This window comes from Hylaeus anthracinus, unplaced genomic scaffold (assembly GCF_026225885.1).
Source record: "Hylaeus anthracinus isolate JK02 unplaced genomic scaffold, UHH_iyHylAnth1.0_haploid 11989, whole genome shotgun sequence".
NCBI classification, from domain to species: Eukaryota; Metazoa; Arthropoda; class Insecta; order Hymenoptera; family Colletidae; genus Hylaeus; species Hylaeus anthracinus.
In genome coordinates, this window is record NW_026534337.1 from 7,552,241 (window position 1) to 7,580,109 (window position 27,869).

Genomic DNA, 27,869 nt, shown 5'->3' on the forward strand with positions numbered 1-27,869 from the left:
TGTCATCTGAACGAAGTACATTTTTCTTGAATATCAACCCTAAAGTATTTAAAAAATACTTAGTATTGAACACTGAACAAATGTACTCCTAGGATAAAAATATGTTCGTGGATTCTTTGAAAGGGAATTTCTGCAACCCTTATTTTGTTTCTTCAGTCTCGAAAGCACTCTAGTCTCGCTGCAAAGGGTTAACAGCGATCACCAACCGAAAATACCATGAACGGCGAGGGAAGAATCGGTGTGAAGAGAAACTTGAGCAAGTGATCCTGCTGCGAACAAGCTGTGGACTTAGCTGCAATCGAACTACCTAACGTTATCCTCATTTTCTTATCCTAGTGATTCGCCGTCACAGATTGCGCAAGATTCCCCTGAATAGTCGCGTCGTACTTTCAGGCGAAACCTTTAATCGCCGCGATCAGCGTCAAGCGTAACTGCATTTTCAGGTCCCTTTTTTTCGTTCGTGTGCTCTAATATCGAATAATATCGAGTCTGGTTTTTTCGTTCCCAGCGTACTATCGCGATACGTTTGCGTATGTACGCGTATGACGTCGCACGATAGCGTCGATACGCGAGCGTTTCAAACGCGTTACCTCGCTTTGTTGTACCTTCTTTTGTATTTCTACGTTGTGCACACATGTAACGCTCGTGCCCGTAGCTTGGCGAGCACTCGTTTACTTTGTTATTACGGTACGGTGCGTCGACGTTTGTTGACTTTACGTTCGACTTCTTACCTTTCGAAGAAAATCGTTTCATTTATAGGATTCGCCAATCGTTCTCGATGGGACGAAAAAAGAGTGGACGTGTTAATTACGTTAATTAGAATAACGTGCGTGGAAGGACTTCGTTCGACCCTCTGTCGCGAAATTTGTTCGCTCAGGAATTCGATAAGAACGCTTTTAACAATTACTTCGATGAACCACCGAACGTGGACCAGTTTTACGTTTGAGGATAATTGAGAGTGCTGCTGGCAACGTAATTCGTTGAACTATCTCGTGAAAAAAGTACGAGCGAGTTGAAGCGCAATGCTTCCACTGCATTTTTTTGAAAATAAGGTTGGTGTGAAAATTTGAGCGAAAGACTATTTTAGCAAAGTCTAATAATGTAGAATAAATGGTACCCTGCGTGAGGTTCGCATTCTTTAATTTGTATAATTCAGGGTAAATAAAATGAAATTCATGCGATGGGGAGTCGAGTCCTTCCACTTGCCATCTCGATCGCGATCCATAACAACCACCGACGCGATTATCGAAGACAATTTCCTGACGAGACGGTTCTGTGACATTTTACATCGACAAAGTGTACACATACGATACAGATTAGTATAACGTTAATTCGTACGGACGATTAAGTATATGGACCCGTGTTCAAATCACCGTGCGATTATCGAGTGTCGAACGCAACTCGATGAGCCTTCTACGCGAACGTGGACCAGAGATGGGCAAAATTCTAGTCGAATAACAAATGACAAATAATGTCCAACGCTCGAGCAATTTATTCGAGACGTTTATTTGGTCTGAATATTTACACGGAAAAATTTGTATTTGTTCAACGAGAGATGCAACGTTACTTTGTACTTCGAATTCGAATTTTTGTTCGAACGGTGACTAACATGAAACTGTTTAGGCTGTGTCTAGGATAGTACTGAGATGATATTGTTCGTTTTCGAGACTTTAATTTCCAGCATTCTTCGCGAGCTTATTCTTGTGACATTTCGATTAAGTACGTAGTTTTAATTTTGTAAAAATAGAATGCTCTATATGAAATTTACAGGCAAGTGAAGCATTTCTCGTGGAGAGTTTGACTGAACTCCTAGTAGTAAAATCTTGGAGTAACAAGGAGTCATTAAATTGTCACCTTTCAATGTTGAAAGTGAATAATATTTTTAATTTAATCGAAACCGTCGCATGTTTTAGTTAACATTCGTGACAGTCCATTTTTCTGTATCTTTCGCTACACGATATAATATTTTCACATAATGACCGATATTCTTTTATATAATTAATAACAACTTTTGTTATTCCATGGTTTTAACGTACTAGAAATTTATGCAAAATGACACGATATCAAGCTCGTAACAAAGACTGGAAATTAATCTCTTATTTCGCAAACCCCTCTCGTCGTGTTGAATTTTATTCCTCATTCGTTACCCAAGACTGTTATCTAGATAAGAATTTTCCCCCCCATCTCTGATGCGAACCGACCTGTTGAAAATAACATTTTCTGAACACGTTCCGTACACGTGTACTCTTCAAAATATCTATCGATCTCTTCTTCTGTTGGTCAATTTTTTGATAACGATTATTTAACACACAAGTGTACATGTATTTATATATTTACATATATAGAATATATTTATATATGTGTAAAGGATGTTCCAAAACTCGCGTAGGAGCCGGAAATGGGGGGTAGCTGAGACGATTCTGAACAACAATTACCTCTGCAAAAATGTCGGTGGAGGCTTCATTTTTGAATTATTAACGAAAAACACCGACCAATCACAGGACCCGATTAGCGTGCGCTCAGCCGCTAGAGCATAAGCTCGAGCCAGAACTGGCTGATTGCGCCAGGTCGCTGTGATTGGTCGGTTTTTTTGTTAATAACTCAAAAATGAAGCTCCCACCGACATTTTTGCAAAGGAAATTGTTGTTCCAAATTGTCTCAGCTACCCCCCATTTCTGGTCCTACGCGAGTTTTGAATCTCCGATGCTTTGGATTAATTGACACTTACATCTTCCGCTCGGTTTGTTCCTTTTACCCTAGATAGACAAGATCCGAGTTCCCAGAGAAACTCTCTAGGAGGTTAGTTGAAATGGAAAGTTACACACCATTGTGCGTTCGTTCAATCCCCGTGAAGGAGGAACGACACGCTACCTTGCTCTTAAAATAGTAAACAGATGAACAGTTCTCTAGTTAGGCTTTACACAATTGTATCGAGTTATAATACTTGAATCATCACGGATAGTAACGGCTTGATAACAGACACAAAACGGATACATCATTGTTTCACATCGACACCAAGAGGAGCGAATACTCGTCACTTCGATCTGAAGATAGACGCGGATGGACGAAACACCAAGCACCATAGATTACTTTAATAACGAGTGATTTTACTTTAACTGTTAACCGACTAAAGCCGTGAAATTAAAGAACAACGCGTAGCAGCAATTAATCAATAATATGGAATACAAAGGAATTATGTATAATGTGTATAAGTATGAAGAAATAAGAGTAGAGCTTTGAGCCCTTTGCACTTGGCAGGCATCTTTAGTATAGCAGCTCTAATGGAGAACCAAAGGAGACTTTCAAAAATTGTATATCTAGCAAAATGTAAAAGTACACGAATTATAATTAAAATTGCAGGAAATTTCTTATTTGACTCAACAACAAACAATTTTCAGTTACACAAATTTCTGTCGAGTCTAACCTTTCGGTTCGAGAAGAAAACATTTCTTAAAATCTCAAAATCGTCCACTTTTTTAACGACAGTTTTAAAATATTACTTCCCTTGCGAAGTGATCGATTAAACACGTGTAATCTGGCATCATTTTTTCCGCAAGTATTCCACGATATTTGTGATATTTTTGGAATGTATTCTTGGTTGAATCTCGGACTGTTTCGATCCTAGGATGACTTCGACGAGCCTCGACTGATCCGATATATGGATTATTTTATTTCATTTAATTATAACGATTGCAAGTAGACGGTTATGTTACGATAAGAGTTTGGAAAACCAGATCTTTAAATATTCGAATGGACCTATCGAATTATCGAGTGTTTACAGGTAATTATTCCGGTAAATATCATTTTGAAGGGATGTAATGCGTAAACAAACTCCATATTATTATATCGTTTTCGATACGTTACGCAACATTGCATTCCCTTCGTGCAATGTTAATTGGGTTCCAGTCGATTATTTTTATTATTCGTTTAAAAATTTTTTGCATTTCCACTCTGCTGCTGTTTATCACGAGTGGAAATATATCGAGATGCTGTCACGTGTACAGCGAATTAGTCGAATATAAACCTGACCTCATTAAACTATGAAATTGAAATAAATAAGTTTACATTACCCAAAATTACGATCAGTTGAATCTCTTCCAAACAAACTTTCTGTACTCTTTGTCTTCGTTGGTTTCCTTCCACAAGTCTTGTATCACTTATTATTTTCACCTTTGTCAGATAAGAGCAGAAGTCATCCTAGGAGTAATAAACCTTTGATGCTCGATACTTGCAAGGGTGGACAAATCGCCCCTCAAAATCTGTAAGATTATAGATAAGAAATTCTTTAAACACTTAATCGTGTTCTTTTTTTGTCAAATATTCAATCCATTTTCTGATATCTGCAAGCTGTTCAATTTGCTTTCTGAAATCTTTGTAATATGCCACTCTCGTAAGGTGTATCTCATGTAATCCTTATATGTATACTTTTTCGCCAAGTATTTTATTCTTTTCTCGACACTCTTCCTACATACCCTTCCTTTACGAATCGTCTATTTCGTGAAAATCTTGGCGCATGCTCTTTCATAGCCAAATGTTCAATCCCTCCTCTAAAATCCTTATGTACTGTACGTAGTTTCGTAAAATCCTTGCTATGTACTTAAATATGCTTTGTCCTTGTCAAATATTCAATCCCTTTCCTGATACACATTCCTCTTTGGCAAGATATACTGTTATATGCCTTTCCCTCGTAAGCTGTTACAATTTATATACTGAAGCCCTTATATCATGACTCGTAAAATTCTAGATATATGCCTTTGCTTCACAAAATCAGAGAAATATGCTTCTCTCTAGCAAAGTGTTCATATTCTTCACCCTTTAAGTACGGTCTCCTCTTCTATCATCTATTAAACATCAGTTTATCTTCTTTCCCGATCAAAGGCGTTGATCTTTCCTCAGCTATTAAACATCTTGTGCTTCACTTTCTTTTTCACGCATGTATCGATCTCCATTTTAATTTATTCAACATCTGCTTATTTTTTTCTCAACAATAGTAATTCTACCCCGTCTCTGAGCGTTTGACTCCCAGTCTGGAGTCATTAAATTTATATCATTCGCGCTTAGCATCGTCGAAAAAGCAGCCCAAAACGAAGTTTGGCGCGATATTACTGGCAGCCGCGTTATATCGTAAGATTCGGGCCATTGATCCAGTGGCAGATTGCTACAGACGTATTCGACCCAACGTCCTGTCTCTTGAAATCGAAAACTTTTATCTACGTCATCTGTACGTCTGGGCAGAAGACTCGAATTCTATGTGTGCCAGACGGGATTTCACATCAGCCGTAACAATCGTGGCGTTTATCTGTTCGCTCTCCTTTTTTAGCACCGTTGTTATTCCGGCCCTCTCGCTGCCTCTAAATTTAAATGAAACGCGTTTGCTCGTCGTATCTCAGCCAAATTCACATCAACGGAAATTATTTTGTCTTTATTTGTTTTTTTAGTGGAATATCGTTTCTTAACGATTTTTCGATTATACCAATCTTCAGTTTATGTCCGATTAGTTTAATCCTCGTCGTCGGAAGCGCTCGAGGAACTGATGCGATAGTCACTGTCCTCGTTCAATTCCACGACAGTTTTCAAAATTTGCCCACGGATGGTACAAATTTCCTTGTCATCAGCTTCGCGGGTCCAACTACTCACGGTAGTTACTTCTCTAACTCGCGCTGATCGATGTGGTTATTTGTACCTGGAAGAAGCGCAATGGAAACGAGCCGACGGTGAGTCGCCCTCGTGGTTTTCAACGTTCGAGAAGCAATCACCGAGACGACGACTGCTTTTATCATTTAAGGAACTGCGAGGGATTCCAAACCTAAGCGGTACATTAGCGAACGTATACAGTTGAAGAAACTAATTAAATACCGCTGACATCCCTCCCACCAACGAATTTGTTTAACATTTAGCAATTTTTTGTATAAATTTTAGTTATTAATTTTCTTCTGAATTTACAGTGAATTCACGTGGCGGAGCGGATTTCACCGATCTTGAATTAGGCTCTTTCCACTCGCGTTAGACAAAGCGTACGGTTTCCAAGTAGTCGGAGTCAACGATAAAGTAGCCACGCTCCAAGGATGGGTTTTTTCTCATCGAGGCAAGATAAAAGCCTGGCGAGATAAAACCTCGCCAAGATAAAAGCTTTCCCTTCCCTCGTGTACGAAAGTTGAGATAAAAACACCGTGTCCCGTGTTGCACGCGGCCCCGTAGGCAATCCCCAACGAAAGAAAATTGCTATGATCCAACCTGGGGCGAGCAATGCTCGACGCGTCGCGTGATTCTTGCTTTTCCTCGTCGATCACGCAAACGCAGGGTAACGAGAATCAAGAAAACCACGGATGGTTTCCCAGCAGGGTGGTCCTTCATTTCCGACCTTCGTTTTGGCCCTATCATGGCCGAAATACACATAGAATAAATTCATCTTCTCATTCGACATTTTTGGCATTGAAATTTGTGTTCTTATTTAATTTCACTTTATTGTGACTATTAACAGAGGCAAGACGTAGAAATACAATATATTAACACGTTCCGTGCCACGTATACTACAAATGGTACATGCAGATTGTTACTATGGTACTTTAAAAATCAACGGAACCGTGTTTTGTGTGAAATCATGGCGTCTTTAAAAATTCGTCTAACATTTTCCTTTACTCGCCTCGATATAAATCCCAGTCCGCCCTATATATGTGACGATATAGACCAGAGGGAGGAAAAAAGAAATTGATCAGCAAGATTTCGACCACCTATAGCGAAGGACCACCCCATTTCCCAGTGGCACGCGAGGCGAAAAGCGTGTTTCGTTCATGGCGGCGATACGCGCCGCCTGGGCTCCTCGGTATTTATGAGCCTCTCGCGTCGGCACGCGACCAAATTCGTTGACCTACTATTTTGCACGTAGATCCAGTTAACGCCGACTGTGTATGCACGTGCACGTACGCCGGGTGATTGCTTTCCGAGTACGGAATATTTAGCTTTGACGTCGCACGTGGAATATTCGGTGACCCAATACCTTTGCGAACGGGTGCAGAGCGTTTCCGTGGATGCGGCAATTGTTTCAAGTGTGAACGAACTCTGGGGTGAAAGAATTCGTTGTCACGTTGGATAGCTCGACCCCTCGGTAAACGTTTATATTGTACGCGTGACGTATTCTTTTATTCGTTTCTCGCGCACGGCGGTAAATTTGGCGCTTTCAATTGCGTGCGTTTTAAAAGAATGTTGGAAAAAGTGTAATTGCCATTTGAGGTTCATTTGCGATTTTGTTTGGGTACCTGTAATTATCTACGTTATTTTAGAAAATATTTTTGTTGGTCACTGAAACACGTATTTGATTTCGTGTTGAAGTACGGGAGTTGTTCGGAAGAGTAAAGATAATTTAATTTTCTTGATTGTTGAGATTTCGATAGAATAAAATTGTGGGTTTCTGTAACGACGTAAGAAATTCCGAGGTAGTAATTGCGTATAGATTGTTTGTGGGTCACACTATTGTGGAATTTGTACCTTTCGCGGTATCGATGTCGAGGGATGGATAGGAGATCCATAGAAAATTCTCGCCTGCTTCGAATATCTTGGATCTTACGAGGATACTCGAAAGCTCTTACTTAGAAAGCTCTGTAGACAATGAAGAGACACTTCTCCACCGTGTTATAGAGGTCTGTCAGAGTGAGTGTGTAGCTACCCTCGTGCCCTTGGGTTTATTCAGCATTCCGTGACATGACACATGCCATCTACTTCGTGTCAAGAATTTAAATCATTTGATCAAGCAGCTCATTTGTATTAAACGTTTAGGGTAAACGATGGGTGTGAGATATGTGAATTACGATATGTTTGAAGTTGTATCGATTCGAAGTAATAGACTCAAGAAGCGTATCGTACGACTTATGTATTCATTGAACAAGCATTAAAAACTCATTTATTTCGTAGTTGTCATGAAAAAAGTCATCATATTCGCGTTTGAAATGCAAGCACCGAGTTGGTTGAGCGTTGGTATACAAATTTTGTTCCCTTCTTTTGAGTGTACCGAGTTTACACTGCAATTTCGTAACCACCTTTTAGAAACACTCTGCACACGCATGAATTCGCAATGGCGAATGTGGGACGCCGCGATGCATCGCGCAGTTAGTTCCGAATCGCGTCGGTCGAATTCCGTGGTTGCGTGATTCGATGATTCTTGGTGGCGTACCAGGGATGGACTGGAATGAATTTGGTACTCGAAACAAACAACGAACAACCGAATGTTTTTCTAAGTTGAGATATAGTACCTCTCGAATCTGCCACATCGCGTACCGATAAATTATAAATTCACGAGTATGAAAACTACTTAGAACTTTATTTAACATTTGGAAATTCAGTTATTTCTCGACTTATCAACGAATCGCTATTGTGTGCATCTTTGAAATATGTTTAACCCATCCCTGATTCGATGAGCCAATCAACGTGATCGACCTAGCATATCCGTCGACGTGATATGGGCAACTGGTAACAGTGCTTTGGGCCGTTCTCCCACTCGATGACGATACGATACGATACGATCGAAAAAATGATCAGCTGATAGTCGCCCGTATGTGAATCAAAACTTTACATTGTATTCGTTCCTTGTCCACCCACGCGATGAATTCTTCGATCGCATCGCGTAGATGGGAAAACGACAGTGATAATGGACAACGAATAAAAGCACGACAATGTATTTGTGAGGTTTACTCGACGAAGTAGTTCAAATTTTGTCTTTTTAATATGAAATGTTTCGTACTATAGATCAGATTTTCATTTTGATCGAACAGTGGTTTATCCTTTATTCGTTGTTTGAAATTTTCGAATAAAAATTATCTTAGCAATGTAGAGAAGCTTTACGAAACGGTAATGAGAATTTATCGTCTTACCTATGCGGCAATGGACAGGCTAATATTCTGAAGCAGGCCAGCACTAGCATTAACAGTAGGGTACTGGCGATAATGGTATAAACGACACCAAGATGTACCAAGGAAAATATGTAAAGTGGCTTAGCACAATACATATCTTTCATGTACATGTTATCGTTGAATGTCGGCCACATGATTCCCAGGATCCAGTAATTTCCTGCGACAGAAAATTTGAGACTGAAATCTTGAAAATATCGACGGGGTTAATCGTAGCTTCTTTTTAGCCATAATTTTTTCTTTAGCATGTTGGGAAGAATAGGCTTCGAAGTCTTCGTACGAGGCCTCGTTCCTAAGAAAATTGATTTTCAAATTCTCTGGGTACGCGTGCGAACGTGTCTGACAATTGCTCGCTATTTCTACTTGCGTTGAGAGTTCGAGGCATTTACACAGATTAATAACGGCATGGGACCGTGTTCGAAGTTAATAACATAGATGGAAAGCAAAATAACGATATCGTATTACTGTCAATGCACACAGGCATGAACACAAGTAGAAACAACGAGCAACGGCCAGACACGTTAAAGATACTTAGATATTTCCAAAATTTATTTTCTCTAAAACGAAGCATCGTACGAAAAAATGTTAGTCTTCATTTTCGATGTATCTTCCAATGTATTTTGGTATGAATATTTGCGCTTCTACGCCTGAGACATACTATGCCGTATACAAATTTTGGAAACTTGAACAGGATTGGTCGTTTTATTTTTGTCAATTACTGAAAGCAAATTTTAGTTATTCGCTCAACTACAATACTACAGCCAACGTAGTTGTACTCAGGAGAATTCATTTGAAACTCATCCGTTCCACAAAGCTTCCATTCCTTCCGGAAATAATGGCACCGGGGTGGGCGTTCACGAAATGCGAAATATCCGATTAGGGTTGCCTTCGTTCAAGCCTCGTCACGAGCTTGATCGCACGAACTCCTAAAACGCGATGGATGCAACTGTTCGAAGAATACCCTTTCAAAATGAAAGGGTTCATTCTTGCCGCGAACTAAATTAGAATGTTCGAAGTGCAGGCGATCTGGAATTTTAATCCGTCAGTGCAAGCCACACGAAAAACCCGAAAGCTGTCGTAAATTACTGTAATTATAATTGTAAATATAACATAGAAATAAATCACTAACACGTACAAATAATCATAGTACTATAAATGAGTTTGAAAGATTCCCGAACAGCAACGAATCGAAGCCAGCGAAAAGAAAGCGAGAAAAAGTTGGGAGCGGTGGCTCGTTATTTCCAAATCGATGCAATTACGGCTGCAAATGTAATGGGTAAGCAGCTTACGTCTAGATCACGAACGAAAATTAGCTTGCAACGAAACAATGCACAACCCACGTCGATCAATTTCTCCCGAAGGGAAACGATAGATGGATTTCGGTGTGTGGGTTTCGTATAGAAAGCCTTCGCCGTAATACGGATACCGATTCGAGCAGTATTCGAACTGCTCCGATTTTTTTTGTTTGTCTCTATTATTTCTATTGTTTATTCCAAAAGCTTTATCTCAGGTTGACTTTGGAAATGACCAATACATTTTTGGAATTTATTAATACGCGTGCACGGCGAATAGAAACACCCTACATAGCGATTTATTCGACCAGATCGGTACTCGGGTAAGCTTCCATTCGTTCGATGTGAATTTAATTTTTAATAATTTTATAATGATAAATAACTAATAGGAAGCTGTAGGACCTATCCGGGTACCAGGAGGAAATAATAAACACCCACCGTCATTCTCTGTTGCGTTCCTTCTTGTCGCGAAATTCTACAGTACTCACCTGCCACGAACCAGCCTATCAAGAAGAGAGATAACCCTACGATTATCACTATGGTGAAGATTACTTCAGGCGATTGTGGCGCTGTCGACATAATCTCCGGCTTTCTTGATCTCAACTGCAAGTATCCCACAAATATCATTAGGATCATACTGAGTATCCCAGCTATGACCAAGTAGATGGGTATCCGATCTTCCACGGTGCACTCCTTTACGTATTTCCATCCTGGAACAGAGGTAGACTCGTCACGTGAGGTAATCCTCTTCAAGGTCTCTCGATGCTCCTATTTGGCAATGAGACCCATATCACTCCACACTGATGACGGTTATTAATTATCATGCAGTGGGTTATATGGATGTTTCTTTTAAATTGGAATATTCCTAATGTAAAAATATCTATATTTACTGTTTTAGTTAGATTGCAAAGCATATGGTTTAGTGCATTCATGGCGTTTCCACCGAATGCATATATTCTATTAATTAATATAATGATATTATTTCGTTTAAGTGTCTTTTGATTAGGTTTACCATATATTTGTCATATTCGCTGATATTATAAATGTATAAAATCGTCAGTTTAGAAATAAAATGAATATAGTATAATAAGCAATAAAAAAATATCATAATTAGAAAATGTAAAAAAGTGGAGCAATTTAGTCTCTACAAATTCAAGACGGTAGACCTTTGTATCCGTATAAAATCACGAATCGTCTATTCGAATAATACATTATCAACCCTAAAATCGATGATGTTCGAATGCGTTATCGAGGTAGTCCCATGACCAGTCTAGTTGCTTCCGAATCGCGTGTATCTCATTTTCGTGTTTGTTTACAGCGAGCAGGTTTCGCGTTAGTCGATATATAAATAAGTTTTCGCACGCCGACCGCGTTGAATAATGTAAACGCTAATGACGTCGCCTGACTTCCACTCACTGTGTCAAGTCCTATTTCGATACATAATCGCTGGTAAAGCGGCATGCGAACCCTCGCAGGGGCGGTCCCGCCTCTCCTTCACGGCGCACAATCGTTCGCTAACGACCGTTTGATAATTTTTTAAAGAATCGTCGACCGACTTATTACCATTGTCCCCCTTCGTCGCGCGGCACGTCGATCGATACAATTGTAAAGCGTTGGAAGAGAGTTCCAATTGTTTATCGTTCTAATAAATAATCGAGTAATCCTAAACATAAGTATGAAATACGTTGATCAAATCGATCGACTTGGTTGTTCCAGTGCCAACGGTTCAAACGAAAGCTAAAGTAATATTGCGTTGCTTTCATTTCACGACTGCGAATTACAAATGTAGCACGTGATCGCTGATCTATCTCTAGATTAACGATTACGATTTTAACGACTGCTATTCGCCGATCAATTATAAGAATAGCTGCGATGTAATCGATTACCGTCTATCTCAGGTCGAGATGAGTAAACATCAGGCGTTCCAGTTACGCCACGGAACGATCAATTTTGCAAGAAAGCTCGCGCGTACGTTCACCGAGGGTAATCCCACGTTTCCACGTTTCCACGTACCCTATCGATCTAGGGAGGGCTCTATAGATGACGGGTGCTCGAAGAAGAGGTGAATGCGCCGTCCGGGCGATTCAGGCTGCGAATCTATGCCTCGCAGGAGCGAGCAACGAGAAATTAAACCGGTTTGCATGTCGTAGCCAGCGCACGCCAACGCCAACCGGATTGCGTGTCGTAAACCCGTCAATTAGTTGGGAAACAATGCCCAGGTTTCGACGAGAGATCTCGAAACGGGGATTCTAAGCGTGTCGTCGTGACGCAGCCTACGTGCAAAAACCACAGAACGCGCGTTTGATCAGCCTACGAGGATATAAACTATCTCTCCGAAAATTTAGTAGAAAAGATTTTTAAACGCCACTGAATCTCTCAATTCTTACACTTTTATATATTACGATAAATGCTGTAACTCTTTACGAACGATGGATGTTTATTACATAACCAGCATTAACCTTTAAAAGCCTGATTTTCTAAATTAAATTTTAAACAATATCAATGTATTTATTATTTGAACAATCTTGACAGCCGGCGTTTACTTTTTTAACTTTTGTTCAAAAGAACATACAGCCAACCAGTTGCAAGTGTACTGTTCGATTTAAAAGTCCGGTATCCAATTTGAAACTTAGGGCACTTAAGGATTAAAGTGCTCCAGTCGAAGAGAATTGAAACTTGAATAAAAGTGCGTTCCATCTTCCGAATATTACAACGCGCGTTTCATTTAGAATATTTTCTACATTTTCACAATGTATAGATTTCTCTCGTGTATAACTTATACTTGTCCGAATTCAGTACAAAGATCTTCAACAATTTCTCAAGAGCAAGCGAATACGAGGTCTCCGTGAATTTATGTCTGAAATTACGTCGCGAATCGGCCATGTCAACGTTTGTCAATGCTAATAAGCTGCTTCAACGTTGCCGGAGTATTTTCATCGCGTTCACGTGGGAGCGTATGCAAATTGCACCCGGTTGCATTTCATATATCGTTATGGGCATGCTTTGCAGTGCAAGCAACCGACAAGTGGGAGGTCCGTGAAAGGAAAAATGTTCCGCGCGTGGGAATAAATCGCAACGATTTGTTTGTGATACGGGGAATCGTTTCTGCGTCAAACTTTTCAGAAAATAAAAAAATACTAAAACTGCAGTCGATGCCACCGAGTCGGAAAACTCAAAATGAAATCCTTCGTTTTGCGTTCTGGTTCCTCTGGATGCTTTCAAAGCTGGATGAGTGGTGTAACGTGTAAACGAACTTCGCTTACCGAAGATCAGCATAACCAACGAGAAGATAAAGTAAGAGACGAGACATCCCGTCACAATCCTCGTTTTCGACACAACTTTCAGGGCTCGAAACACGAAGTCGCATGTGCTGCACGCCTCCAAATTCGCGTCCTTCAGCTGGAAAGCCACGGAGCCATAGGTGATCACGCCAAGATTGTCCTTTTCCGTGTTGTTTTTCGGTATCATGACACTGCTATTGAACAGACGGCGCGATTCATCCCCTGAAAACTGATCATTAACACGGACTCGCGTTATTAGGTTGTCGCGCGTGACAAATCATTCCTACGAAGTTCAAATTTTCAGTCAATGCAACATTAGTCGTGGGTGTATAGTTTTGATACATTCATTACTTGTACTGACCCCTCAAAACTGAGTTGATTATGACCTGAGAGAATATAACATTGACTGCATTGAAAAGCAGTCCATACTTATTATTATAGAGAAGATCCCATTGCAGGTGTGTTTTTAATTCCACAGTAGAAACGGTCAGCAATGGTCAGACGTGCCTCTAATTTTACCGGGTCTTCAAACTCTAGTATCTCGAAGAGGAAACCTCGTATAAAAAAAAAGTGATTTTTATTCCAGGAATCGTTCTTTCTTTTCACAACTATCGACATCGCGAACACAATAGGACTTTGAATAAATTCCGCAGGACTCTGACGAGAATTCTACGTACTCTCATTTTAGGTGTGCTTTTAATTCCACTGTTCTTCAAACTTCGAATAAGCGATTATAATAATTTGTCCATTCACTACAATTCCAATGGAATGGAAGGGGACTTCTTCGAACATCTTTTCATACCGGGAGGAAGAGATGCAAAACGTGAGAAACACGCGACGAAATGACGAATACGCTAACGTATCCCGCCATGAAATTGCTGAACGCACCGTTATTCGCGGATCTCGTTGCGATACGGTGCTCCAGCGTTACAGCTGGCAAAAATTCAATAACCGAGGGCCGATGATGCGTGGAAAAACAATTTCAGGCGGTCGTGAATTACCTTTTCCCCGGGGCGGAGGATGTATCGCGTCCCGACGTGACTGCTCCGATAAAAGGGTCGACGTCTTTATGGAAAATATACGCGAAACTGGCAGAAATTATATTTACGTATTACACCAGCGAGCGATACATTCTACTTCGGATCTGCCTGACGATGCTCGTCGATGGGAAATCGAAGGAACGGCTGCGAGCAATTCAGCGGGAATCGACGACACCGCGACTGCTGTTTCTCTTCGACGAAATGGAAGACAAAAGGCAAAGGGAAAAGGGGTTGGGGTTTGTTCGCGAGTTAATCTGCAAGCATTTGGTAAATTGCAGGACCAGCCAGCACTTTTCTTAACGAAATTTCCCTGAGTTGGACGAAGGAAAGAACCACGAGGGATTATTTATCGAATTATTCTGTATCCGTGCTCTTTCGTGATACGAACGTGCGAATATGCGTAATTTAATTTATGTATAGGTTCATTTCTTACCTGTGAGACGGAACTACTATCTCGTCTTGTATCCTCGATGGCGTTTACCCCGTAACCTAGATTTAGGTGTACATTGCTTGAGCCGGAGTTCACGCTGCCACAGTTAACTTCAATCATCCGATTCGAGGAAGAAATTCGGTTTTCAGAAACTGCGGAAATGCAAAGCATAAGCTTTGATCCAAGATCGTTCGATTGGCACGTCGATAAGTTTAAAAGGTGAACGGTGGATTCTCAAAGCACGGTGATTGATGTAAAGAATAAGGACGTAGGAGTAACTTGGTGGGCAATAAAAGTAAGTTGGAGTTTCGTCGTGAAACATTGCAAAGCGCTAAGCAATAAAAGCATTAGTCAAGATTTTGTAAAAGACTCGAATCAAATTCAGACATGTACCCTCTGGCTGTCGAGGCAGTACGTTGCTCTTTGACCACCCAGGCAGACAGATCAAAAGAAATAAATCTCGTCGCAGACGTCCACGATTTTTTTTTGTCTTACACAATCTCTCCTTTTTTCCTTTGGCTTGGCATCCGAAGAATTCGGGGGACGCCTCGACACAGGGTAGAAAAGGAGTGTGAGGAATTTGTTATTGTAACACTTTTATCCAATATTGTAGCGGATTCAAGCGGATAATCGAGGCTTAATGGAGGAAAGCTAATGTTTCTCTCGATAAAAATTGTAAACAAAGACTTGGATTTTTCAAATCCATTCGCTTCGAATGGCGCTACGATAGAATTCAGTTATTAATATTTCCCATCGAACTCGCTTTTTGTTGTCCCGTTACTTCCCCATCGATGAATCCTCGCGTTCAATATACGAGGACTGGATCCACTCTTGCAGAAAAGAGTCGATTACCGAGGAACACGGAAGACGAGAAAACATCACGCGAATCCTTAACGCATCGGTTATTTATCGACCAGGTTGCTCGGCTTTCGAGTAAGTAAGTTTTGACTCGCGTTGTAACCACGATCTTTCAATTTATCGCGTCGTTTTGTGAGCTCCAGGTGAATATAAGCAGTTTTCTGTTTTCTAGATACCTTTTCTCGTCTATCCAGCGCATTCCCCATTCCCTATTCACGAAACTTATTTCGTTCCGTTTCGCAAACTTTCTCTGTTCGGCGTAATTCTCTTTTATTTTCGACTCCTTTCCACTCTAATAATTTTCCTGACTTCTCTGTTCGAACTGGTATCGAGATCAAGCGTGGCGCGTCGAAATCAGACAAATTTTGTTTGGAATAAAGCGGTCGAAATTTTATTTCCATTTATTTTAACGAGTTCATTATCGTTGTTTTAAAGTTAACTTATATCATGGTTGAATAGATAATTTTCGAATAACTTTGTATCGCATTTCACTCACTCGGATAGCACGGGAAGTAATTTGGAGTTTCCAATACAGTGTTTTGCATGATTTGGAAGTCCTAATTATGCAAATTGCGACGCCATTTCAGATGCTGAAACAGCATTTCAAATGATGTTATCGTTTTGTGTCAGTTGCGTATTAATGACGGTAATAAAACAGCTGATCTATACATGGGATCGGACGTAAATTTTGAATGAAATCATTTTTTTAAATCACTAGACACAAAGACACCAGTGTCATGATCGTTGTGATAAAGTAATTCAGTGTACACATTCGTTTAATTGAATTTTCACGTTGAAATTACATTCATTATACTAGATTACGTAGCACTAATAACCATGATTACCTGTGCCAGGTAAATATGTTTCAGTCAGTTCATGATTAATCAGCGTTTTGAGTGCTCTTGCTTTCCAGATTTTGTATATTACCGTGATGAATCGAATCGGCTCGAAACATTTCGTACTATGTTTTACTGATAATGAGAGAATTAATATGCCGAGTACGTCCGCGGAGTACATTAAAAATGCACAGAATGCTACGTCGAACGAAACGTTCCGATGGAATACAATCGATACGAACATATTGGATTTCAACATTTATCAAATTTGTAAAGAACCAAACAATAAAATGTTCAAAGGTTTGCAGTGGAACATTCGAACATCCGGATGAATAAAATGGCTTCAGTAAAAATGTTATTTTACGAGTAAACTTTTATACGAAAGAAAATGAATCGTTCCACTCAGAAAACAAACATAAGTGTATATCGCACGAAAAAAGAAACGATATCATCATTATATCTCTGGATGACCGAAACATCGTTAGTACAACAAACGATCGTCAAACAATTTCCAAAAAATGTTTCTGCTCAAAACTGTGTCCACGGCTCGCGCGGAAATTTCCCAGGAAAACCGTGTTTTTCACGCGATAGCCTAACGTTGATACTTATCGCGAAACGACAGCGAGTGTCTCGAACAGACTGCCGGGAGACGTGTGCATTTTCGAGGAAAATTAGTTTCGTCGACAGCTAACTCCGTTCGTCGACAGCTAGGGTTAGCTGTCGGCGCAGGCAAACGTCATTTTATCGAATTTTGCAAAGCTCTGTCACCCGTTCGCTGCCGAAACGGATCAGGCGGTTTCCTATGGAAGGTTTCGAAATCGATTTTGCGTTTGGTATGATACGAAGTTCCGCGCGCGTCTGAAATCGTGTGTCGTTGAACGAGAATGCGACTAACGCGTTGCCAAGTTTGGCTTAGCCAGCTTAACGGGGTAGCGTCAACAACGATCGAGCATTTCGACGATACGCTCCTACCATTATTCGTGATACATTCGACGATAATAGCCCAGTTGATCAGATGGGATTATTATAGCCCCCTGAGAATGCAAATTTCAGCGGAACGAGCGTCATACCGGGTCAAAGTGGCACTTCGAACAGAGAAATTAAGAAATATTGTTGAGAGCACCTGTAAAGTATAAAATAAGAAACACATTCGAAACTTAGACTGGGGTTATTTTTTAATTTTGTTACGATAGAGCAATATGCATTGAATGTACGAACTAAGAAAATATGTTTTCCTGTAGAAAACTTGATAGGAAGTTAGTAACGAATAAACAGAGGACACCATCAGCTGCATGTTTGGAAAAAAGAAATGAAATTGTACATCGGACACGAGATAATTACATTGATTGTATCATTCCCCTCCGATCTTTCTCGTTTGGAGACAGACACTGTGCTGCGTGAAATTGGTACGCTGCGAATGCGATTTAATTGGGTCCCCCCAAGTATCGAGAGCCTAATAGCAATTCGATGCTCATTAGCGTATAGCTTGACGCGTTGTCTCAAGGGGGCCATGAATTTCTCTCGTTCAGACGACAAATTTCAGATATCGCGTGCGACAGCTTCACGTGTAATCCAAACGATGGGAATTAAAACCCGAGAGCACGTTGATTGGCCGTTGCTTGAAATCAGGTTTTTGGATAAACTGTCTCGCTCGTTAGCAGTAGCGTTTAATTTACAAAGCAGGTCTCGCGGGGACTTCAACGAACAGCTCTACTTTTAATTTTAAAAAAGCACGTGTCACACTTTCTGGTAAATTTCACTATTTTTCTTACGTTATATTTAAATAAGCCCATACGTGAAATATATGTCTACCTAATTTGATTACATATTCGTTACCACTTTTATCACCGTACTAAGAATTCGAAATATCGAGTGCTTCTAACGTAAAGACAAAATCAAGGATTCTCACCTGGATCAACCGAAGCTCTTCTCGAGCTCTGCGCCATTGTGACCTTCATTGTGGGATTCATTTCCGGCAAACCGCCAAGACTGCCCCTAGGATTTCTGTTCATATAATCCGGATCGACGATACGTCTAGGACTTGTAACGTCTTCGTTTCCCCCGCATCTGATGATTTCCATGTTCCCCAAACTTCCACGCGACGACCTGTTACTGTTCGTCGCGTGGACTTCGTACGGTGCGATGGAGTTTCTGGGACTCTGATTAATGCAATCAGAGGCTATCGAACCTCGTGGACTTCTTTGGGGGCTCCGATAGACCATTTCCATCGTCGATATGCTCCCGCGAGGACTTCTTGACGAATTCGGTGCCAAGGATGGCCTACCGCTCATTGGATTACCGTTGTCGGATAACAGGGACGTCCTCGAAGCCGTTAGGGGAACCAGGCTGTTTCTCGGGCTCCTATCGTGGGCCTTGTCGGGCACCAGCGAGTGTCGAGGACTCATCGCGGTTTCTGGGACGAGGGAATGAGGTGAGCCGTAATTCATGTCTGGTGCAAGACTACGTCCGCCATTCCGTGGACATCTGTAGTAGCTCTCCGATACGATGGAATGGCGGGGGCTCCTACTCATCCTGATTCCAATTTGATTGTCCGTTATCTGGAAGACCGAATTTGTACTCTCGATGGATGTTCGGAGCGAAGATTCGCGAAGGGAGCAAACGATTCGAGCGTGGAATTTCTACGGGCCAACTTTTGCCAATTAAACGTGGGGAAGTTTCTGTAAGTGCAGGCAGAAATTGTTTTGCCGTATACAGTATCAAAGGCTTTCGAATTTAACGTTCAACCAGATGTTTTCGCTGGCAGGATGATTACTTTGTCCCTTATTGCCGATTTCGTATTGATTTACCTCAGAAATGGGCAAATTTCTTAGCTGAATTGAAACCGTGGACGAACATAGTTTAAATGTATTTCTTTAATGAAATATGTTGTATTATGTAAACGTTCTATGCGAACATAGAAGGGTTAATAAACTTGAATTTTATGTCGTACAATTTCACTTGGAGTTTTATTTTTATTCTTGCTAGTTTGAAATCATTTTTTATCACTGCGAAACGACCTCTAAAAGTCTCTCGAGTATTACCCAAGAAATCCAAGAAAATCGTAAATTTTCCAATATTTTCGTCGTGATTCGCGAAAGTTTCGGTCGAGTTTGAGAGAATAGAGGTAGCTTTGATTAAAAATAGAAGTAGAATAACACGTTGCAAGTGGAATTGATGCATCTTTTAGAGAGAGGTCGCGGAGTGCTGGGTCTCGTTAAAATGAGCAACAATTTTCATCGCGTTCCTTTAGGAAGCACCCCGTAGATCAACCTAGTTTCTCGAATCATCCCTCGCTCGCCGTGGCAAATTCGTGGTTCGATCGAAAAGCAGACGATTCTTCGTGGAAAAGATTTATAAACGTTGGGCAAAGCGCTTCATTTCGCTTGTACAACTTTCTCTATTCTTTTTTTAGGCATTCTCAGTCTATTTGTTAAATCTAGAAAAACTGATGTCTCTTGATTTATCACTTTCCACAAACAATCTATTCAAAGCCACGAATGAAAGAAATCGTACAATGCTTGATTCGATTACGAGATATATGACATTTCTTCTGATTCAAGTATAAAGCAACTTCGTCGACTTCTCTTTGATTTCAATTTTTACAAACTTAAATATATATATGGTAACCTCGTCAGAAGAGTCTGTTTCCTGTTCTAGAGCAATGTCTGGATTAGGAACACGTGTACGTGGGTCCGGCGCGTAACTTCCTCTCGGAGAGCGTTGTCTCTCCATCGTTGACCTTGGACTGGTTTGCACCATGTCCACGGGTCTCTCGGTGGCGACGCTCGCGCGTCGTCCCCTCCGTCCTGGTACCGCTGATGTTGCAGGCGATCGTCTTGATGATGTTGTTCTCTGCAACATCACAGGGGCATAACCTCATTCCTGAAACATGAAAAAAAAAAATTATATATATACATGTCGAATTGAGTAACCTCCTCCTTTTCGAAGTCGGTTAAAAATGAACAGTTCTGGAATACTCCGGAAACAGGACCGCGATTAGTGTCATCTTGGGACACTTCGAGACCGGAAGCCAAGCTCGAGAAGTCTCGGAACGTGTGGCACATTCTTAGCGGTTAATATCACTTTACAGAATAATAAACGGCTGGCTTAAAAAGTACGAAACTTATATAAATTCGAAATTTCAGAGAAAAATGGGTAGAAGAATAATTTCAGCTATTTCCATGTTGACCAAACGGAAATTAGGGATCTGCTTGTTATACGTATAAGTTAATTTCTTTTGTACTTCACGAAGCCATTCCAGTTAAAGTTACAATCAATCGCCGTTTGAGGGACAGGTACGAGAAAGAACCAGGAACGACGTTCAACGAGACCTTTAGGCGCGGTTTCTCAACGGTAACCCGATTGGCGTGCTTCGCTTCTTTATGGAATATTTTTACTCGATGGACATGCAAAGTGTCCACGGGCACGAAACGCGATCCACGGTATGGCTCTTAGCGTGGACGATGCAACCAACGGTATCGAATCAATTTCCTGCGAGACGCAGGACACGTCAGGTACGTGATAAACGGCCTTCCAAGAAGATGCCTTAAATACATAGGTACGCGTCGGTTTCCATTAGTTGCCATTTCACTCTGTGCAATCTCGCAACGCATCGAACAGGCACGGTTTACTACAAACTTCGATTCATAGAATGTGAGCCTCTGCAAAATAATAAATTATAAAAGAAATATGCAACGTTTGACCTTAAAAATGTAGAAAAATTATATTTAAATTCTGTAGGGTCTTCTGGTCACTGAATAATACTTGAGCGTATGAATTTAAAATTCAAATTACATTAGAGAAACAGTTTATATTTCAATATTCAGGATTACAGCTTGCGCTACTCTTGTGCAGTCAAAATACCACGGCAATTTGGAAATTCATTGAGCAGGCATCGAATCGTAAACAAAAATACGCGTTTTTGTGAAAAGGGCAAATATCAAATATCGATTACTTTCTTCGCAGTATAAATATTGAGAGACGTAAATTGATTAATTGTACTATGATAAATTCAGTCATACGAGACGTGTGTTCAAGTGGATCCATGTTAGGAGTCGAAAGCGTTTTAATTTAAATGTGTGCACGATGGCTACGAGCACGAATGATATTTACCGTTTTAATACCAGCATTATACGGCTTTATATGTATCCACGGTATGAGTATTGATTATGCGGCTATGTAATATTGTAACTCGAACGCTCTTGCGACTCATGAATTTGATATGCGCTTGGATGTAAAATCGCAACGAATACTTTTACTCAGAGTCCAAAGAGTACACGAGACGCGTCACTCGAAAGGGTGATTAATATTATTAGCGACGCTACCCAAGGGAACAAGACCGATTCATTAATTAGCAAGAGTTGACGTCTAACGAGCAGAGGGATTTTAATTTGATTTCAACGGGTTCACGGTTTCATTTTTCTCCACTTTTCCCCTGCCAATCTATTATGCAACGCGCGAGGTTGTTATTTTAGCAATCTAGCTTCGCTGGATTAATAACGCCATCATTTTCAATAATTTACCCCTCAGAAATGATTCGGCGGTATGCGAGATTTAATAACGTAACTAGTTATTAGAAAATAGCAAAAGATAACGTTTAGATTCAAATTAAAAAAAAAAAAATATTCCAATTTCACCTTCTTTTGTTAACGTAAAAATAATGGACAAACCTCGGTTTTACATCCCTTAAATAATCTACCGAATGGTGCGTTAAAAAATGTATACTAGTCCTTTCGTTTATTCCACAAACCAAAACAACGACTTTAGAAGCGCATTCGGTTCCGGAATAAAGCAAAGCTACATACATAGATTTGTTAAGCGACGCCAGAAAACTCGACAAATACCTTTTGTCGAAGAATTCGGATGGCACGAGTTGTAATTGCCACAAAAAGATTTACGAACTCCTCCATTCGTCGCACGTTAAAACTCCCCAGCCACGCCGAGTGGACTTTTCGGGCGCGAACGTGTACGCGGAATTCTCGACAAATTTGTCCGCAAACATCGTCGGGTCTTGCGAGAATTCCGCGCCAGGACAAATTTCTCAAGCAAACACGAGCATTTTCGAAACACACGGAGTCGCTTCTTTCCATGTCTGTTCCGTTTCGTGGAAATGACGCGAGGGGAAAGCCGGAGGGACGAACGGTTACCGAACCGGGAGACACACGCGAGCCGACAACCGAGCTTTTCCCCCGTAAAATTGCATTTTGTCGCGGCCATCGGATTTTTAATAACGGAACGGAGACAGCACTAAGCCCTGCAGAGGACGCGCAGCCAGTCGTAATTAAGCTTTTGCTGACCAATGTCGGAGCGAACTCGACACTCCATTTTATTTCAGCTGGCTCGCAAACCGGATTTTACCATTTTTAAGCGCGCTACATAATGCTCTATGGAACGTGGGTGTGAAATTTGGAGAGGTTTCTCGGGGAAATTCAAAGTGAATCCGTCAGTTCAAGGCGTTGATTTGTTTAATTCGTTTATCGACGAGCTTTTGACCATTCTCTAACGAGAACATCTTCGATGCATGGAATTCGATGTGACGTCAGAAATTATGAGAAATAAAGTGAATGTTCCTAAGGATTTTTAATTTAATGCTGAATCTGGTGGTTGGGTATATGATCGAATGACTGAATTGCAAATGGTATAAGAGAATATGAAAAATATGTGTTAAACGTGACGAAAAGTTATGTGTACTTATGCAAAACGAAATATTAATATTATTTCATCAATTAATAGATTATATTTTACGTACAATACATACATTTTTGTTTAGGCTCCGTAGAGTTCCACAGAAGCCAAGTATGTATTGCGACTTTCCAACTCACGAGCATTCACCTCGCTCAAAGAGAAACGTTCTGGAGGAGGTTGAAGTTTGCCGCGCTCGCGCCGTATAGAGTCGTCGAGACAAAAATGTTTAAACGAACGAACGCTTTATCACCAAGAGCAGCGAAGCGTGCAAAATTTCAAGTAGTTTTCGAGTAGTTGCGCGCGCTCGTAGAACAAGTTTCAACGACGTTTCTCGAGCGATTCGAACGTGGCTAATTAATCCAACGATTCGAGTCGAGGGGAGGGACGTTAAAACAGTTTCCTGAAACACGAAACGAAGGACTTTGAGTTGCAACTGCGAAGGTGCGTTAGCGAGCACCTTGAGAGGAAGTTTGTCAAGATCTTAAATCAAAAGTTCCGCGAACAAGCTGTTGCTTGAACGATGATATATAGCGTCACCTTGGGCGAACATTGCTCGCCAGAAGAATTGTATTAATAAGTAAACAGCCACGGCGAGGCGCTGGCTTGGGTTGTCGTCGAGTTTCATGGACGCCTTGTATCGATCGGATTTTCGAGTTTCGTAAAATTCTCGTATCGATAAAGCTGCCAGGTTTAAATTAACAAGGGCCTGCTCGATGACCAATGCGATTAACCAATGCGCGGATAATACGAATGCAGACAACGACCATTCGTTGTTACCGAACGTCCACTTTTAGATTAGATTTTACCAACGGATCGGTTTATCGTTACCCTCTGCACGTACACGCACGTTTCTCTGTTTTCGCATACGCGACCGCATCGGTACCACTTGATCGATTAGGTCGTTCCGCGATCTGAATCCTAACACCGCCAGGGATGCAGCGACGAGTGCGATCGATTGCGGTTTCCTTGTTTCCTCAAAATATAATTTCGAGTTTTATTTATAGTATTGTGTTTTTATTGTATTTTAATTAAATTTATTTTGTGAATATAACGCACTAGAAACAATTCTTTGAAACAAACTCTTTATAATTAAATACGCCGGCTTCTCTGTTTGTTTTCAATACATTGATCACCCAGAACGAAATCGTATTTGCGAAACGCGCGCGCGATGTGTTATCCCATCAAATGATGCGAACGATTAATTACCCTAGCAGTTAATTATCGTACAATACGACGAAGAACGAAATTCCCGGTTTTCGCGGTCGACGCAGTGACATTTTTGCGCGAGACATATCTCGGCTGGAAAATTAATTAACTGAAACCGGCGTTGCGTTTCAGTTACTAATCGTTTCGATAACTCGTTACGCTGCCTCGATGATCCTGACACATTATCGCGCGTTCGTCGACGCGTCACGTGTGGGATAATTGTAAATCAAACGCAGCGTCGCCTTTGCAGATGCTCTAACCCCAGCCACCGTGAACTGCAAATTGTGTCAATCATTCGCTAATTTCAACGCCGTTTAATTATATAAAAAAAAAAAAAAAGAATTGAAAGAATTAATTCTGTTTCGAATTTTCTGTGCTGTCAATTGTCACGAAATAAATTGGAATGTCAAACAATGTGTCTGTATCGTCAGTGAAATGTTTGGAGCAAGTCGAGCAAAATGTCCGAGTCCCAATGCAATTACGATTTTCATTTCAAATTATAAATACTCGAGAAGTTTTCGTTTAGTACGTGATGATATTTTCGGTAAAAAGATTGGAGTTATTTGAAGAGCCCGAAAAGTCCGTTTAATTCGAAACGAAATAAAATTAATCCGAGCATAGACGACGGATGAGAAATTAATTTCTTCATTCGCCGAAAACCAAGTTCCTCTTATACCACGTGTATCTCGAGATCGAAGGGAGGGATTTAATCCCAGGATGATCATTTTAGTTCTTCGTTACTCCTGAAACGAGGGTCTTGGGATTTTGCTTGATTCCCTCCGAAGTAATCAGAGAGTCTCTTTCTAAAAAAAAAAAAACACTATCACGTGAGTACGCTCACCAAGTCGTCTCTAGTAAGAGGTAAACCTGAGCATACTATAATTTAAATATTCAGTAATTCTTAAGAATTGTGAAACTCAAACTAAGAGTGTACCTACTTTGAACAATCGAAGTAAAAATTTGTACTTCTCGTTCAGAAACTGTTTACATCCTATACTTGAATTTTCATTCGTTCCTTTTCTCCATTATATTCAAACTTAACCCCTTAGCTTACAATGACGCCTCAGAGACATCGTAAGTCTACCCGGCCAAACATCAACAAAACGTATCAGAAACGTAAATGTCCCAACGTGTGATCCACCCCCTTAACGTTTATGGCACGCGTTATTGAAAATTAGATCGTAAGGCAGGGGGTTAAATAACCATATTTTGAAATAAAAAGTGAAACCCTATCATCGAGCCTAGAAAATAGAAAAGGAACAATTTATTTGCCAAGAACGTTTCCCGGTGCCCAGTGCCTAGTTTACGACCAACCTAATCAATAGTCCCATAAACCTCGTCACGAAATTCCCTTCTCCCATTGTCAGGACAACATCCAAGAACGCCCACGCGTACACAAAGTTTCTTTCCGTTTCGATATACAGCCAAACCGTCGACGATCCTTTTAGAAAGCCCCTGCACAGTTGTTTCACGAGAGAGATTCGATTAACTCGTAGAAGGATCACCAGCCACCATTTTGATGTTCTCGTTGCCTCCGCCGCTGCCATTTCCACGGTTCCTTCTATCATTTTCCCTAAAATCCATTTGTTTCCATCCCGTAGCAGCCTGACGGGGGATGCGACGCGATCAGTGGGACGGCAGAGAATTGAGGCCAATTTTGGCAAACGGACCGGCCCCCCTCGCCGCGGCAAGATTCTTCTCAATTTCAACAACGATGGGATTATTCTGGAAGACGTATTCCTTTAGCCTCCGAGCTCGAGATAAGCGCGTTTCATCCGTGCGTGAACGGGCACTTTGGAAAAATTCTTCCTCTGCATTTTCCTATTGCTCGCGACACCCAAAGTGAGCTCCGATTTGAAGGAACTTTTGTTAAATTTAGATTCCTTGGTACTCGAGAAATACAGATGTGGTTTCTTTTAAACTCCACGCGGCGACCTGTGCAGGAGACTTCGTTTTGGCTTTGGTTTCTGTGAACTGAACAATTGCCAGTTCGATCCTTATCCTCAGTGTGATCATTCAAAAGTAATTCATTTTCAGAGTCAGGATGTCCTAAACAATATTAAACCTTAGCGATCCTATCTCGAGCGAGGCTCGACAAAAATGTACGGAAATCAGAAAATTTCGAGTGCAAAGTGTTAAGCATTAAAATACTTCGTTGCTCTTGCAATACTGACGATGAGTCCTTTTTTTTACGTAGTTTATTAAAGTGGATACTTGATGTAAGTAGGAAGGAAGGGGCTTAAACGATACTCTTAAATATGACAATGCAATTACGGCTTTCCTTCCAAAGATTCTTCTGAAAATAAATGAAACGAACAATAAAACCTTAAACAAATTGCGAGACATATTTTCCAAAGTGTCCAGCTCGCGCAATATTTTAAGGGAACAATCCCTTTGTCTGTGTCTCTCGATAAGTGCTTATCATGTTTAGTGGAAGTAGACCAGAAGAAACGTGAAAGACTTAGAAATACCTTCAGTCGGAGCTAACGAAATCTATTGCCCAGAGAAACGTAATTTCCCCTCCCTCGGACGAAGAAAGAGGAGTTGATTAACGACGACGATGCTTTCACGCAGTGTTCGGAAACTTTTTTCTCGCGAAATGTGGTAATCCGAACCGTGGATATTCATTTCTTTGGTCTAACTTCGCGACAATTAAAGCGAAATGGCGAGGACGGCGAGGCAGAACGCACCGTTCGCACGCTAATTGCCTTAACGAGTCGCTTGGAATCGATAGACTGAAATAGCAATGTTATAGCAACCTTAACGAACGCCGCATTTATTTGTTGCCGTTCAAGTTATTGCTACATAGATGAAAACCTATTTTTGTTTAAGTTTCGTTGTATACAGCTAGCAAAGACTTGCCATGTAAACATAAACTTAAAATGTTCCCCAACGATTCCTTGAAAGAAAACACATTTTATTAAATAGTTAAGTAAAGAGTTATTAATCTACCTATTTTTTAATCCACCAAACTTTTACGCTCTGCAACCGCGAAGTACAAAAATTGAAAATTAAGTGGGTGTCACATATTGTTGCTGTTATAGTAGCGATTTTAAAATGTCATAAATAATAAAAATTCTATTTGCTTGTTGCTTAAGATTCGAGACACGACGTAGCTTCTCGCGTTTTCACGCCACGTTGGTTAAGAATCACCGCCACAGGCAATCGAACGAAGCTCAGAGCGCTTCATCTGTTAAACGTCCAAATGCCATTCTCTCTGTTAAATGGAAGGCCAGCGGTGCCGAGATTCCCTTACAAAGTCACCGGGACGCGGTCATTTAATTTTACGCCGGGGGTTTTAATCCCCTGAAACGATGAGAGATGCCTATCACGGCGCAAATT

At 40.8% G+C, this 27,869-nt stretch overlaps 1 protein-coding gene across 1 annotated transcript in view; it reads right to left on the minus strand.

Annotated features, from left to right (window-relative positions):
• Nucleotides 1–5,644: 5,644 nt before the first annotated feature.
• LOC128887666 (uncharacterized) overlaps nucleotides 5,645–27,869 on the minus strand; it is a 30,117-nt gene continuing 7,892 nt past the window's right edge. The window contains exons 2-8 of the mRNA XM_054143830.1: nucleotides 20,265–20,519; nucleotides 18,547–19,195; nucleotides 14,947–15,095; nucleotides 13,456–13,702; nucleotides 10,681–10,902; nucleotides 8,865–9,060; nucleotides 5,645–5,683 (exon numbers count right to left, since the gene is read on the minus strand). Of these exons, the coding sequence (XP_053999805.1) occupies nucleotides 5,674–5,683; nucleotides 8,865–9,060; nucleotides 10,681–10,902; nucleotides 13,456–13,702; nucleotides 14,947–15,095; nucleotides 18,547–19,195; nucleotides 20,265–20,498 (1,707 nt within the window). The 5' untranslated portion in view covers nucleotides 20,499–20,519 and the 3' untranslated portion in view covers nucleotides 5,645–5,673. The remainder of the gene's footprint in view (nucleotides 5,684–8,864; nucleotides 9,061–10,680; nucleotides 10,903–13,455; nucleotides 13,703–14,946; nucleotides 15,096–18,546; nucleotides 19,196–20,264; nucleotides 20,520–27,869) is intronic.